The sequence below is a fragment of the Parus major genome, chromosome 8 (assembly GCF_001522545.3).
Source record: "Parus major isolate Abel chromosome 8, Parus_major1.1, whole genome shotgun sequence".
Lineage (NCBI taxonomy): Eukaryota > Metazoa > Chordata > Aves > Passeriformes > Paridae > Parus > Parus major.
Genome location: NC_031777.1, coordinates 28,850,184 through 28,866,595, shown reverse-complemented (window position 1 = coordinate 28,866,595; position 16,412 = coordinate 28,850,184). Strand labels below are relative to the sequence as shown.

The 16,412-nt window shown below is 45.7% G+C and overlaps 1 protein-coding gene across 6 annotated transcripts in view; it reads right to left on the bottom strand.

Moving 5' to 3' along the window:
* Nucleotides 1-1,499: 1,499 nt before the first annotated feature.
* Nucleotides 1,500-16,412, bottom strand: part of PATJ (PATJ crumbs cell polarity complex component) — a 137,881-nt gene continuing 122,968 nt past the window's right edge. For 3 of the 6 annotated variants that reach the window (XM_015636222.3, XM_015636221.1, XM_015636220.3), the window contains exons 38-44: nt 13,985-14,102; nt 12,349-12,389; nt 11,958-12,080; nt 10,817-10,921; nt 7,393-7,496; nt 5,802-5,925; nt 1,500-4,153 (exon numbers count right to left, since the gene is read on the bottom strand). In XM_015636222.3, the coding sequence (XP_015491708.1) occupies nt 4,007-4,153; nt 5,802-5,925; nt 7,393-7,496; nt 10,817-10,921; nt 11,958-12,080; nt 12,349-12,389; nt 13,985-14,102 (762 nt within the window). In that variant the 3' untranslated portion in view covers nt 1,500-4,006. Of the gene's footprint in view, nt 4,154-5,801; nt 5,926-7,392; nt 7,497-8,869; nt 10,154-10,816; nt 10,922-11,957; nt 12,081-12,348; nt 12,390-13,984; nt 14,103-16,412 lie in introns of those variants that run through there. The other 3 variants (XM_015636223.3, XM_015636224.3, XM_033516560.1) reach the window with 3 other exon arrangements.

Genomic DNA, 16,412 nt, shown 5'->3' with positions numbered 1-16,412 from the left:
CCTGGGCTGGGCTGAGAAGATGGAGCATCCTCAGAGCCTCCCTGGGGGCAGCTCCTCTGCCTGGGCCTCCAGCCCTGGGCTCAAGGCTGTAGAAATGCAATATTTTGTCAACTGCTCCATCTAGTGCCATTTCAGCAGAAAAAGCATCAGAGCCGTGCTGGGGCCTGGGCAGCTTTCCCTGCCTGGAATCTGGAGTGGGTCCACGAGGATGTGCCAGGACCCAGCCCTGGCCCAGCTCTTACCTTGCACATCCAGAACCAGGAATCTTTACCCTGTTTTTCTCATCCTTCTCAAAGTGGGACTACAAACCCTTACATGGAAACATCTGCCCTGGAAAATAAAACATTCCTTATGAGCTCTTCAACTGTGTAGGAATCCCTGAGGTTGGATCAGGCTACCTGGGGTAGTGGAAGATGTCCCTGTCTGTGGCAGGGGGAGGGATGGGATGAGCTTTAAGGTCTGTCCCAACCCAAACCATCCTGGGATTTTGTGATCCTAAATTAAGAGGGAATAAAGAGTTTATGCTACCACTGCATATTTCCCCTTTTTGTGCAGGAACTGGGAGCAAGCTCTGCTTCACCCCCACCAGACTTGGGAAGGCAGCAGAGCCCTCAGAGCCCACCTGGAAAAGGTTAAAAGCAAAGTCAGGGTGACCCTTCTTCCTTTTCCACTTGGGATGCTGCAGAACACGGATCTCTCTGATTTTCTGCCATCCTAGAAGGTGCAGCTATCACAGGAACTCACATTTTGGGGAACAAACCCTCCTAGGAGGGGTAACAATGACCATGGCAGTGTTTAACCAGGACATCAATCCACCTGAATTCCAGACACAGACGTGTGAACCTGTGGAGAAAGATGATAATGGAATTATGCATCAATGCTCAGCACAACTGTAAAAACTGATGTTTTATACATGTGTGACATGACATTAATTCGCTCCAGTGCTTTCAGGCAGAGGGACATGAACTGCTCCATCCTGGCATAATCACGTTACCTCCACAGGCTCTGTGGATGTCACACTTCCAGGGTGGTAATTGCCTTGGCATTAATTACAGGGGTTTTAGGGGCAATGATTCCTCATCAGCAGGATAATGAGGTGAAGTCCCTCATCCCTCCAGGCTGACCTGCTGGCCCCACCAGCCCACCCAACAGCACCACATCATAACCTGGTTATCAGCTGGCCAAGAAATACCAACAGCCCTGAGATGACTCCTGGTGCTGCCAAGAACGTCCTTGATGCTGTCACTGCCAACAGCAGGTGACTCCACGTCTCTCCAGGTGAGGAAGCTGATGGAGGGACTGTGAACAACACATGGCCCTTCTAAAGTAAAGGCTCTGACCCTGAGTCCTCAAAGGCAGGAGAACCCTTAGGACAAGAGGAAACAGAGGAAAAGTTTTTCCAGAGGAGGTTTAAACTGGATATCAGATGAGATGTTATCTCATGCAATAGCTTTTAACACTGACTTAAATTAAAATACAGAATGAAACAAATGCACAGCTACTTATGCAACCGAGCTTTATTTAGAACCTTTGAAGTCATAAAACGTCTCATTTTACTGATCTACGTAAACATACAATCAGGAGGTTTAATTGCTTTTTCCCTTGCGCAGAAATAAAGTTTTAAACAAACCAGAACACCTCCACCCAGACAAGCATGATGCAAACTGAATTCTCTGCCTTGGTCCTGCATGTGGAGCATGGTCACTGGTTTATCAATTATTTGCAATATAACTTTTTTGGCAGTAATATATTCAAACACACAAAGTGCAAATTACAAGAAGCAGAAAATGTTCTCTCTCCTTCTGAGCAACGAGAAGTGCAAAATGTCTCAGCCCATAAATTCTATTATTTATGTCTATGAACTGCATGTGCATCACAGGCTAATAAATAGCCCTGAACAACTTCATTGATTAAATGTGGCAATGTCTCAGGGTCAGAATGCAATGGCTATAAAAACACAGGACAGAGGAATCATTCCCTTTGGTTGATAAATTCCACACACTGCTGCTGAGGGTACCTCCTCACACCTCACCTTCAACTCCTGCATGCCTTAGATACTTGTGCAACCAAAGCAGTTTGGTAAGAATTCTCCAGTTTTCTACATCTGGAGATATTCCTGTGCATCTGCAACCAAGATTCCACTCACACCTCACCTGGCAAATCAAACAGGACACTGGGAATCCACTGAAAACATGAAGTCTCTTCCAGGCACTGTTAAGGGAATACCCACCAATGGTTCCAGCAGGCTAAATGCACTTTGTGATTACTTAAAGTTATGGAAAACTTTCCAAGGAAATAAGGAAAACTCTTTTCTATGAGAACTTGTCACAGCATTCCTGTCTCTGTTCACCTCGCTTCAGGACTGGTTCCTGTATGTAAAATGGGGAAAATTCCACTAAATTACACAGAACAGCTGTACCTTTAACACCCCCCTGCACTGCTCAGTTATTATACTCCAGATTTTCAACCTTCTTTCCATTTAATTCCTGGAATTTTTCACACAAAATGAGCAGCCAATTCTGACCCCACCCCCCTTTTCATTTCTCCCAGCTACATCACCATTATAAATTATGCCAAATAGTCCAAATCAGACTGGGCTGCTTCATCCAAACCCCTCCTGCTCCTCTGGATAGGAAGATTAACCCACAGTGCCTTGCACTGCCAGGAATCTGCCTGCCAAATTCATCTGCTAAATCACCAAGGCCACACTCATAACCACTGCTTGATGGCTGGGACATGGAATGAAGTTGGGAACTTTTGGCTGAACGTTCCTGCACCCCACCTCCACAGTGGGACTGGCCCAGAGTGGGACCAGCCTTGGGAAGGCTCCTCGTGGGCTTCAGACCCTAAAAAATTGGCTGGAGGATTCAACTGAGCTGGAAGGGGTTGAGGAACCTCATCCCAAACCGCTGCACCTGCATGTGGGAGATCATCATCACTGCCTGGCAGCACTCAGTGTTACCCAAAATTGACTCTGGCAGCCCCAAGAGAGGAGCATCCTCCACCATCCATGAAAGCCTCTCCCTGCACTACCTGATCCTGGGGAGACTCTTGGGAGTGCACGTCAGTCTGCAGGTGAGGATGAACTCCATCGAGCCCGAGGGACTGCTCACCGTCATCCCTGGAATTACAGGATCACATTCCCAAAGCAAACTTTTTGTCTTCATTAAAGTTTCAGGATGAACAATTATGCTGCAGCTTGGCACGACAACAACTGCCTTTGTATGCGACATGCCTAGCATATATCAGCACATTTCTTCTTAAAAAATAGAATTAGACTAGAATGAGCTACGCTGTTGTTGTTCATGCTGCCTAAATACCTGAAAAGGCTCAAACATTTTAAAAGCCTAAAAAAATAAACTTCCCTCTCCCCTCGTTTATTTTTCATGCTAAAGGCTGCAAATTGACACATCACAGTAATTACCTCTGACTAACTTCCACGGACCTACCCAAAGAGATAAACATGAGAAGTTCACATTTGACTATCAGACTTACTGTGCCGAGCACAAATAATTTCCCAGAGGAGAATTTGATATTTCATCATTTGGAACAGTGGTAATTTAATTACATTGCTAATGTTTTCTGGCATACTTGAAAGAACAATTAGCATAAGTAAATCATGAGTGAGATGACAAGTCGCTCGGCATTCATTTCTGCTCCTCAGATGAGATCAGCTGATGATCTGAATTCTTTTTTGTGTGAGAATTGATTCCAGGTTCAGCAGTCAGAACTGGGGTTCAGACCAGCGGGGACAAACCAAGGTGTTAAATAAAGCAGAACGAGTCTTGTCCTGTAAAGTTCCTTAATTAAACTTGTCCAGAGAAACCTCTGAAGCCACCAGAAGTCGTGGAGGGTGGGGAGAAAGGCCGAAAAAACGTGGGTTGCTGAAGGAAGCTGGAGATGCTCACTGGCATCTGTGGGAATGCTGATCCATGTTTGCCAGGTTCTGAGGGGGCTGGGCAGTGTGTGACAGCTCTATAGATGGCCTAAAAGAACTCAGTTTGTCTCAGGACAGCACTGTCAGGGTCACCGTCCCCCTCTGGCGCTTCAGGATGGCCACGGCCTGCTCGTGGGTGACGCCTTCCAGGGCCTCCCCGTTGACGGCCACGATCTGGTCCCCGCGCTTCAGCCGTCCGTCGTCGGCCGCCGCGCCCTGCAACGGCAAACCAGGGCTCAGTGTGGCACCCCTGGGCTCCTGGAGCCCGGAGAGCTGCCTGGAATGAGCTGCTGGAGCACTGGGAATCCCTCACGGCCCAGAGAAATGGCAGCGCTGAGCTTCTCCCCACGAGCGCCTTGACCGTCGTGCCCCGCCCTGCCAGGGTACAGGCCCAGGGAGACAGAGTTGGCTCTTCCCTGAAAAAAGGCTTGGGTAGAGGCTGGTTCTGGATTTTATGATTGTGGAGAGGCTTGTTAAAGCAGCATTTAAATGAACTCTGTGCCTCACAGCTGAGAAACAGCTAAAAATGTGGGGAGGGAAAGGGAACCGACCTGGGCACTGCCCCCAGCCCCAGACAGAGATGAAGAAATGGCCTCGAGTTGTTTGGATTGAACATCAGGATAATTTTGCTCACCAAAAGGTGTCAAACATTGGAGCAGACTGCCCAGTGGACTCCCCATGCTAGGAGGGATTTAAAAGCCATGTGCATGTGGCACCTGGGGACGCTGGTTGGCAGTGCTGGGGGAATGGCTGGACTTGGTGATCTCAGAGGGTTTTGCCACCCTACAAAGTTCTGTGGCAGTCCTGAAAGCTTCCAGAGAGCTTTAGGAATGGCTCCTCTCCTCCAGATGTCTCAGTGAAGTTCTTTTACGTAAATCCCAAGCCCTGCCTGCCCAGAGGTTGCCTCACAGTGTCTCTTTCTGTCCCACCAGTGACTGCAGGAACTTCAAGTTCCATTTAAGATTTCTCAGTCATGCTCAAATCTGGAAACTTGTAACCCTAAGCACAAGTTAAAAGGCACAATATTTTAGCTAACTTAAAATTGCAAAAATACCAGTTATTTTTGGTTTGAGCTCCAGAATAACAGGAATAGAATAGAATAACAGGAGCAGGATATATGGCTCCTACTTTACCTTCAGATAAAGTTTTCTCAACTCCATCATCTACCCTGCCACAAGTGCTGACACAGGGCAAGCATTTGACAGACTTCACAATGATTTTATGGAAAGTATCCCTAATTCCCACTGTTTTAATTCCCTGCCCTTTTCCACACCTCCCCTCATGTGGCTGTGCCTGCTGTGCCTGACAGGTCTTGCTGGCTCATTTTTAGCAGGGGATGGGTGGGAAAAGGGGTGTATTTCCCTCCTATAATATGCTATATTATGATTCTTCCCCACCTCAGAGGCTGGAGCTCTCTGTACCTGCCAGGGACCCCCAGTCCCCCCAGACACTCAGGGCTGGGATCAGAGATAGGCTAATTCCTGTTTTTTTCATCAGGATACAGAACCTCTGCCATTTCCTCACTCCTGCACAGTGAGAAAAAAAGATGCCTTCAATACCACCTGGAAATCTCTTGGAGATTTACAGATAGAAAACTGCCTTATAAATATTTTAATATACAAACCCAAATTTCCCAAGTACACAGAGCAATTTTGCTGAGACAAAGTGTCTTATTTCAGCCATCAGTAATATGAAATATAAACTGAGAAGCCAGCTATGAGTTCTGGGTCCACTAACTCACAACAACGTACTCAGACACTACATTTTGCTTTCTGCTACATAATAAATTATCCAAGCCCAATCTTAGGTTTATTTTTAAAGATAATATAGAAAAAAAGGGGAGAAAACAAAAAATAGAAGATACCTTGGCAAATATAGTCTTGACATAAATGGGCAGGTCTCCATGGGGACTTCCATACCCCCCTACAATACTAAATCCCAGTCCATCAGAGCCTTTCTCCAAAGTAATAATCTTAGGTTGAGGTGCTCTGAAAACACAATAAATATCACTTAGATAAGCAATGTCTGTCTCTGGGGACTTTATGCAGAAGGAACACTTACAGAGACATTTATCTATCATGAGTTTTTTCACACAGTCACAAACCATGACCCTTGCACTGGAACATTCCTGCAAAGCCCAGAGTTCAAAGGCTGCTCTGTGTGCTCCAGCTTCTCACTTGGAAAACATTATTTTTAATTATTATATTATACCCACATCCCTGTGCTCATAACTCCAAAGCTCATCAGTTGGAGCCTAAAATCTTCAGGGGTTTTCTCTGCCTACACTGAGCAAAGGAAGATTTTTTTAGTGGAATTTAGACCACTCACAAATTTATCCATCTCAGATTTGAAATCAGTAATTTCTATGTAGAAGTTCTTTCTGTATGTAGAAAGAACTGCTGTGGACAGAAGGTGTTCAGGCACTGGCACAGCTGCCCAGGGCAGTGCTGGAGTCCCCATCCCTGTGTGGATGTGGCACCTGGGGACATGGGTCAGTGGACAAGGCAGCTGGACTCGATGATCTGAGAGGGCTTTTCCAACCTAAACCATTCCATGATTCTGTGAAAGCCACTTGGCACCTTCCACCTATCTAAAGGTGCAACCCAAGCTGAGCAATATCTGTGCATTTTTTAGGACACACCTAATTCTGCTTTGTATTTTCACCTCCAAATTTCCTGCTGCTTTGATATGAAAAAAGAATACCAATCTTTTTCTAAAGCAAGCAGTTCTCCTTGGAGAGCAGCAATAAAAGAAGTGTCTCATATTTTAAGACCACAGAATGCAGCACAAATAGCTCAACTTTTACACTCAATTCTCCTGAGGTAGGACAGCAGCTTCTTAAAATAAATAGAATGAACCACAGAATGAAAATGAAGAACATAATGAAAATGATGAGCTGAAATGGAGAATAAATGAATTTCAAAATGGTAACTGTGTGAAAAGCTTGGCAGGACTGGACCTCCAACTTCCATCACCACACACAAGTGCTGCAAGCAGGAATTATTGTAATTGGATTTTTTTGACTCATAAAGCTATAAATATTGAAAAGACAAAGTCCTGGGACATGTTTTGTAAGGTGTTTTTAACACCTCTGGCATCAGTCTGCCAATACCAAATTATTTCAAATTGCTGTGATCAGAACTCCTTCCAGACTAAGAGCCAATGGACAGGAGCAGAAATACCATATCAGCACAACATTAAGGAAGAAAAGAGATACTTTTTCCTTGAAAAACACCCAGAAATAATGCTTGGAAACACATTTTGTGTTTATTTACTCAAGCAATTTCTGTCAGCAGGCGAAGACAGACACGAGTCCATCATCACCTTGGGGAAGGTCACCAAGCTTTCATTTTAAAGGTGACAGAAAATAAGAGAGAAGCAAAGGGAGAGAGCTCCTTGCACCCTCTCCCTCACCCAGAAATCCACCCCAGCTCTGCAGGAGAGCAGGAACTCACTCAGGATCCTCGGTGGGATGCTCGGAGGGCGGGTTCAGGCTGCAGCCCGTGGACATGCTCTCCAGCTGGCTGGCAATGGCACTGATGTTGGTGTCAGCCACCACCTGGGCCACAGGGATGCAAGGAAACAGTTTGGAAAAATCAGCTGTTGAATTTTTTTCCCCAAGCAAGCTTTAAAACCAAGTCCTACTCTCTTAAATCTCCACTAATTCCACACTTTCAGGTAAGAGCTGGCATCTTTCTCAATGCAAATTTTGCTCGGAAGCTTTCTCTTGCCCTCACAAAACCATCACCCAGGCTCTGAGCAAAGGGGAAGGGTCTTTCTGGGTAATCCAGGGAAAAATGTTGGTTTTCCAAGGAGAGTCAAAGGGTCCAGGATTGGTCTTGACAGAAACCACCACAATCTTTAAGAGAACACCAAGATCCAAGGGACTGTTGGGCAAAGACCCTGAAATGCCTCAGACTGGTTTGTTTGATGAGTAGGGAACAAATTAATCCTTGGTTTTGTGTTTTCTGAATTTTTAGCATGAAAACAAACTGGATTGTTGAACTTCTCAATTCTGGATCCTCTATTATTCTGAAAACACCCTGGATGATGCTCTGAGGGCTGGAGCCCCTCTGGAGCCAGGCTGGGAGAGCTGGGGGTGCTCACCTGGAGAGGAGAAGCTCCAGGGAGAGCTCAGAGCCCCTTGCAGGGCCTGAAGGGGCTCCAGGAGAGCTGGAGAGGGACTGGGGACAAGGGATGGAGGGACAGGACACAGGGAATGGCTCCCAGTGCCAGAGGGCAGGGCTGGATGGGATCTTGGGATGGAATTCCTGGCTGTGAGAGTAGTGAGGGCCCTGGCATTAACTTTATTTTTTCTTCATTGATGCTGATTTTTTATTTGCTTTTTTTTCGTTTTTTCTGGAAAATTTTCAAAGAAACCCCCACAAAGTGGTTTGGATTTGAAGTATTTACAGTTGAAAGGACATCAATTTCCCAACAAGTACACGTTGTGGTTATCCCCTCACTCCATCTCCCTCTGAGGAGATATCTTCTCTGCCTGACATTTACTGCAGCATGGGAGTTCAGCTCAGACACAGTGAAAAACAGCCAGGAGGCACAATTCCAATATTTCCTCTACCTATGGCCCTATTTTATCCAAGTGAGCAGGTACTTCTTCCACTCGTTGCTGTGAACTTGGCTTTAAGGAAAACTTCCCTTTTCTAAGTAAGAAATTTGTTCTGTCAATCTGTTTAAAATGAGTGCTCCCAGTTCTTCCATAGCAATATTTCCCTCTTCCCAATCATCTGGAGCCAAGAGGGTGATAGAGCCAGGAGGTTTCCATGCAAATTCTGCATCCCAGGACTCTGGTTCCAGGATGCCCCAAAGAAGGGGGTCCAGCAGATGAGAACAGCACCTGGCTCAGCCAGCAAAAACCCCACCAAGGTTCCCTTCCTGTGGCATCAGCACAAGGAATTCCAGCCAGGATTTGTCTTTTTTTTTTTTTCTTGTTGTTGAATAAAATGAGGGTAAAAACAAATCTATATTCAAAAATCTTCAGCTGGCAGCAAGAACATATCAGAGTTCAACAACCTTGTAAAAAAGCTCCCCCTTATCTCATTACTACACCTGCAGAAAAGAAATTAAATTAAACCAAGGCATCAAAACAGCTGAGAGGGATGATTGTTCCCCTGAGACCTTAATCTCCCATTTGCAAACAGCATTTGCAAACTCCTTCCCAGGACATTCCCATAATAAGCCTTTCCACCCCACTGAGCACAATTATCTGACCCTTCAGAGCAGTTTGCCATGAAGTGGTCTACCCTGATAATAAACAGAATTATTTAATGGCACATCAGTCATGATGATCACAGAGATAGGATTGTTCCATTTGGATTGTTTTGATTAAAAAAAGGAGTTTGGGGGTGGAGAGGAACCTGTGGTTGGTGGGGAAGGGAACAATCACCACGCTTTGACACTGCTCCAGGTGTTCAAATACAACATCCCACCTTCCTAGAGCAGATTTTTAATAGAGAACAGACTCTATTCTATCCCAATAAACCTCTATCATCTGTAAACAGCATCAAGCTCATTTGAATGAGACAGAAGGCTCAGAGAGAGCAAAAATATGGAAGAAAAGCAGCCAACTGACAAATCCAGAGACAATTCCAGAAGAAGCTCTTTAACCCAGTGGCATTTCTAGAAGAAGCTCTTTGTTTGTGTGAGTGACCCAGTGACAGAGTGCTCCATCAGGAATATTTTTAAATCCATCATGAGGTGCAATATTGAGCTGTATTACAGCTTTCAAGATGAGCAATTTTGGGTTCTGCAGCAAGCTTTCATTTTCTATTCAGGGAACACTGTTGACATGAAAAGTGAAATTACTCAACGTTAGTAACAATATGATAACTATAATTTAACAGAGAATCCTCAGCTGGTGTAAATCTGTGTGTTTCCTCTGACTTCAATGGAACTACACAAAACACCATCTGCTCTGGAACTGGCTCATCACTTACCAGGTCAGCAGTTCATGGACAGACAAAACAAAGAATAAGCAAGTCTCCAACTAAGTTTATTGTAATTTCATTTTCTCTTTTTTCTTGCCCCCCCCTCTTCACCCCCCTATTTTTTATAGTTGCATTTGTGTCATAATACAAGCAAGAAGCTTGCAAAAATCCCTCAGGATGTGTTCCAATCCAAAATGCTGTGATGATAAAAGAGAGTGAAGAATAGATTTTAGTGGTGCCTTCAGCTTGTTTTCCAGTTGTTGCAATAATTCTGCAAACGAGGAGAATTTTGAATACTAACTGGCAAGTATTTTCCCCATTTCTTTGTGTAAACATAAAAATAAACTATGGATCAACACAGTGGCAGGCAGCAATTAGAAGCAATGTGGCAGAAGATGTCCCTTTTAGCTACCAGAGAAGCACAGCAGTGACAGCACTGTTTTCTCTCTTGAGTGTTTTTATCCTTTACCTGATGAATAATCAGTTCCAGGCAGCACTGTCTTAGTGATGATGCCATCATTTTTCCTAAATTCTGCTAGAATTTCTTTCAAGGACAAGGAAACCACCCTGTGGGTCTCTGTCTCATTACATCACAAGCACACACACACATTTTTTTGTTCCTAGTTAACTTCCAATTAACAAAAAAACAAATCCACAACTTGGAAGCTTGTTGATTTATCACATGTAGCAACAAGTTATTTTGTTCCCTTTGTTATGCTTTTACAGAACCATGCTCACAGCCTGTATGAATGGCAATAAAGGATTTTTGAATGGAAATGATTTCTTGCTCTCCTTCTGTGTAATTCCCACCAGCAAAGCACCCTGCAATTCTGCAATGCCTTGTGCCAGGGATGCTCAGGGTTTTTTTTTTCCCCTCTTCCTGAATGCCATTTATCTACCCTGCTGCAGCTGCATGTTCAATTTATCACCATACCTGCAGGATAATGCTCCCATAAGCATTCTTTAGTAGATTAACTGCATCTGCATGAGACAGCCCATCCAAAGGTTGCCCATTAATGCTGACAATCCGATCTCCAACCTGAAAGTACAACAGTAATGGAAAATTATCAGCATTAGGGAAAATTAAAATTAAGAATGCTTAAAATTCCTCGTGAACTTGGCACTGCACAGTCATGCTTCTCTTTTGCAGGATCCCTTTTGTGAGGATTCTGCACTGCCAGTGATCATTTCCCATTCTTTTTTTAACACTGACAATATGATCAGAGAAACAAAGATGGGGTTGTATTTTACTCTTTCTATTTGCAAGCAGAGAGAGAGGGAGATTTTCACTGCTGTCCTCCCATCCAGAAAGGATTCATTTGTGTCTGAATATGCAGACAAGTTCATATTCTTCCAGACTGTGTAAGCAGGTGCTGAATGTTGTACAGGAGAGTAGGAAACTCTGATATTAATCCAATTAACCTGGATGATTTTTTCTTCCTACACACAAAAATGATCTCAACCCTGCCATTGTTTAATTCCATAAGAAACAAGGCATGAATGCAGCAGCATGTCCTAATGAATCTCATGGGCCAAAGCATGTGGATCTGCATAATAAATTCTTTTCAATCCTCATGATTCCTTGAAACTCTCTCCAAAACTGGAAGTGTTCACCATGGCCATGCCTGGAAACCCACACGAGCTGTGGGTCTGATACAAGTGCCTTATTCTGCTGTTTATTTATAGGGGCCTTAAGACCAAACAACTCATTTCTGATCTGGTTTCTACCTGGTTTGAGCTCTAAATGATGCCCAGAGTTCCCAAAGTACCTGTGGTTTCCAGAGAGCCTCTTGCTGCCCTGTCTGGGTCTGGGTGAACACAGACATTCCAAGACCATTGCAAATGCATTTAAGTTCTTTCTCTTAATGGGCAGCAATTGCCATTATTCCCAAGTTGGGAAGAGAAGGGCAGATTTGTGTTTTGGGGTGGGTTTTTTTTTTGTTTGTTTTGCTTTTATATAAGAAGAGGCAGAGCAGTCTGTGAGAGATTATCAGTGGCAGCAGATACAGAAGTGCTTGAGGCTTCAAGGGACAGGAGGGAGGTGAAATGGGAAATATTGAGGGCCCTGTACTCACTCTGAGCCTTTGTGTCCGAGCAGCCACTCCACTGGCCTGGATCATAGCAATGAAGATGGGAATGTCTCCCAAGGGACTGCCCTTCCCTCCTGCTATGCTGACACCCAGTGCATCATTTGGGCCCTGGAACAAAGCAAAATAAAACATCTGCAGCAGGGGAAACTCACAGAGGGCTGTGTCCAGGGTATGGCAGTAACTGACTGCTTGGATTGGTGGAACAGGGAGAAAATGGGTTTGACACACACATTTCCTCACCCAAAGCACAGGCAGACATCAAACACCCCACTGCAAACACAAATCATGCAGTTTGACTGGTGAGAGATGCTGCAAAAATGAACAACTCCAATGAAAGGAGTCAGCTTTATGAAGGGATAGAAAACAACTCACTGACCCTCGTTATCTCCACAGTCCTTGGGCCCGTATCGGCTCCTACTAATAAAGAAACAAACAATTAGCTTCTGTAATTAAGAGATAATATAATTAAGAGATAACACTGTCAGGTGACAGCAGTCCCTTGCTGCCTAGGCAGAGTTATCACCAAGCAGGAGTGGAGCCTTCCTGTGCCAAGGCAGGCAGTGCTGCTCACGTGAGGAGGAGGAGGAGGAGGAAGGGTGAATACGGTGTAATCCCTCCGGCTCTCGATGTCACCGTGACTCCCACTGTATCCCAGCCACAATCTGTGGAACAGCAGCACTCTGCCAGCCTGGAGAACAGCCCTATTGTGCCTTCACTCCATTAAAGACTGGCTCATTATCCCTAAAATCACAGTGTTCTTGCACAAAGGGCTCTGGGAGTGGTGGGGTTCCAGGGATCTCCTCTTCCTCTTTGTGCTGTGTTGGTAAATAATGGACAGGCAGGAAGACAGGCTGGTGTGTACCCAGTCATAGGGTGTGGAAAAGTACACAAAATACTGGAAAAAAGGAGGAAAAAGGGAAAGAAAAGGGCAAGGAAAAGGTAAAAGGGGAAGGGAATAAGGATGAGAGGAGAAGGAAATAAAGGTGAGAGGGAAAGGAAAGGGGGGAGAGGAAAGGAAGAAGGGAAGAGGAAAAGAGGAACATGGAAAAGAGAAGGGAGAGGAAAGGAAGAAGGGAAGAGGAAAAGAGGAACATGGAAAAGAGAAGGGGTAAAGTGGGAAAGGGAAGAGAGGAGAATGGAGGGTAAGGAAAAAAGGCAAAAGGCAAAAAGAGTCTTCAGAGACATTGCTCAAACTGCAACTTTTTCAGGCCAACAAGCTGATGTTGTAGTCAGGTCCTGAGCTCTGCTACACCCACCATTAATTGTACCAGCTCTAATGAAACTATTTTAAGAGCCCAGCAGAAGGCTGGCAGAGTAAATCCCTTCCAAAATTCCACCATTCTTACCCCCCCAAACCAGCACTCCCCACATCCATGCAGGACAGCTGAGGTCTGTGGCACTGGGAAGCCCAGCCCTGGGGACCCCAGATAAGGGTCAGGAAATGCTGCAGGGCCTGTCCAGACAGCACAAGGAAGGATGCCCAAAAAGCCACCAGGCTCCTGCAAACTAGCAGAAGAAATGTCTTCAGCTCCTGCTCATGGTCAGATGTCAGCAAAGATTCCTAATTCCTGGAGCAACTCTCCCCAGGCTGCTGCAGGCTGTGGATTTAACGCTCTCTAAACCTGCAAATTGCAAACTGGGCATTGTGACTTTCTCATTACAAAACACCCCTTTATGCACTCAAGAACAACAAAGATATAAATGAAGTGGTGGCAGCTTTATTCCCTGAGAAAACTGTTCCTAATGTGAGAACCATGTCTGTGCTAAGCCTCTGACAAGGGTGTTGGGGAATAGCAGGGCACAGGAATTCTGCACTTAAAATAGAGGGGCCATTACTCCTGCAGCAGACATAAAAATAATGTCATCTTCTGGGAAGTGTTTGGGTCTTAAAAACATCCGTGGGGCGTCTTCAGGGAGGCTGGGCAGGAAAGCCAGACTCAAGTCTTCAGTTTGGCTTTTAAGGCAGCCTGAATATAAAGCAAATCACACTCAGCTCTTCTGGCAGTTTGTACCTGAGTTTCTCTGGGATGTGTCTGCTGAGGATCTTTTTGTGCTGACAAAGTTCTGCAAGGTGGAGAGGACGGGAGCAAGCGTGGGGTGGAAGTGGCTGTGGACGCTCTGTTGGCTCGCCTGAGGGTAAAAATAAATAAAAAACCCGTGAGTCAAACCCAGAAGTGAACTTTAAACCAGACTTTGTGACAGATGGGTGCAGCTGTGCCAGCCACACTGGAAATGCCACATTGGCCACGCAAGTGCAAACCCCTCTGGGAGGGGAAACAGATCAAAACCTCCCTGAGGAGGTGAAGTCACCATCCCTGGGGGGGTTTAACAGCTGTGTGGATGTGGCACTCGGGACAGGGGTTAGTGGTGGGCTTGGCAGTGCTGGGCAATGGTTGGATTTGATGGTCTCAAAGGGATTTTCCAGCCTCAGTGATTCTGTGGTGCTGCTCACAGTATTGCAGACCCTTATTCCACAATTATGTGCTGTCAGTGACAATTATGTGCTGCTCAGGTGGCTTTAGACAGTGCTCCCCCCTCTCAGTGGCTCCCAGGGTGTCTCCACACCTCAGGAGAAGGGGAAGTGATGGGCACCTTCCCTGTAATGCCCCTGGCATGCACAAGCACCCAGGAGGACAAACAGCTGCTCTCTCACATGAGGGGGGACAGCAGGGACACCCATCCTGTCCCCTGGCAGGAATCTTTGCTGTTCCAGCTGAATACACTGTAATGGCCCCTGCTCCTTCTGTTTGCCCAAGAACCTCCTCTCATTTCCAGGAGAAGACAGGAGCTGACACAGGGAGAGCCTCCACAGGGAGAGGCTGGTTCCTGCTGCCCTTTCCATTTCCCTCCTTTTCCCCCTCCCCTTATCTGGCTTTTATCTTCAGACTCTGCCCCTCGAGGAAACCAAATTACCAATTTAAGAAGTGCATCTGAACAGGTTCCACTGAGGACCAAACCTTTCCAACTGGGCTGCCTTGTCCAAAACAAAGATCTGGTCCATCCCTGTCCATGCACAGCAGGGATTTCTCCCCCAGACACATCAGCTGGTGACTCAAAAGCCCTGACACATTTATCCCACTGGCCAGTGTGCAGCTGTCAGTGACAAACACCAGGCACTGAACAGTTTCCACCCCTGGGTGCCAATTCATGGCCCAGTTAACAACATTTGCAATGCATGTGAAAGAAACCCCTGTCCTGCACCACAAGGCTTTGATTTCCACTGCTCAAGGGATGCAGTGGACCCAGAAAAAAGCCAAGTGAGGACAAAAGGTCTGGATGCTCTTGGCCAGCACCTTCAAAAGCAGCGCTTGCAGTTGTGCAAATCATTCAAGCTGATTTGCTGCATCATCTGCCAAGATTTTTATAACTCTTGGAAGGGTTTTGGTGAGAAACATTTATTCAGTTTTCAAAATCACCAAGTCACTTTGGAGCAGGGAGAGGAAGGCTCTCAAACTGCATCAAGGAGATGAGGATTTCTTGTATTAAAAGAAAGGCAGGAATAACCAGGCTCCTGCAAAAGCCTCTTACTCTACAAAAAAGGGGGATGATGTTGTTTGATCTGAATTTTTACCTAGACCCAAGTTAGACATGATGGCATTTTGCTTCCCTTTCAGCTTGAGCTTTCCATGGAAAAACCAGGTGGGTAAATTTTAGCTGTCACTTGTTGGTTATCTTGCTCTTGCTTAGGCTTCACGTTGATACAATGGCCAAAACAAAATGTAACACCTGACTGCTGACTCCAGTGCAAGTCCCCTCTGTTCACCTCTCCTTGCCTGCTGCATGCACTGCAGATGTTTCTCCAAAGCCATTATTTTTAAAGCTGGGCTTAGGCCAGCTGTTCCCACATGGCTTTAGCCCTTCCTGGTACCTCACCACCTCCTAAAGGCACCACTGCTGGCCTTTAGGAAGTGAGGAAATCACACCATGCTGTGCTAATTTTGGCACCTTTTTGGGGTTGTTCATGGACAGGCCTCTTAGAGACCTCCTTAAAAACATTCCTGCTTTAACTGACATCTCCCCATAGCCTCCTATGGCTCCTCCTCTCTGTTTCCAGAGAACAAACCCTTCTTTCAGCACTGCTGGATCCCCTCATGTGCAGCTTCCCCACGGCAGAAAGGGGCCAAAACCCCTCACAGCCTCACCCTGCTGTGATCTGCTCTTTTAGAGACATTGGCACCTTCAATACAATGGCAAAGCAGTCGATTTTCAGCAGGAAAACCCACTAAGAAGAAGTTTTCTAAGTCACTGTGCCTTGTTTCTGTCCCCTGCAACCCTCCAGGTTTAACACCAAATTGGTGTGTGAGCAGATTGGGGGGCACAGGGAGAGGGGAAGAGCCCTGCTCTGATTGGAACATGAATTGTTGTCCTTGCTTCAGGTAAAAAGCAAGTGGAGCAGGAAATTGCTCTGTGTTTTCTTGGAGAGGAAAGCAGCTCTCCTGT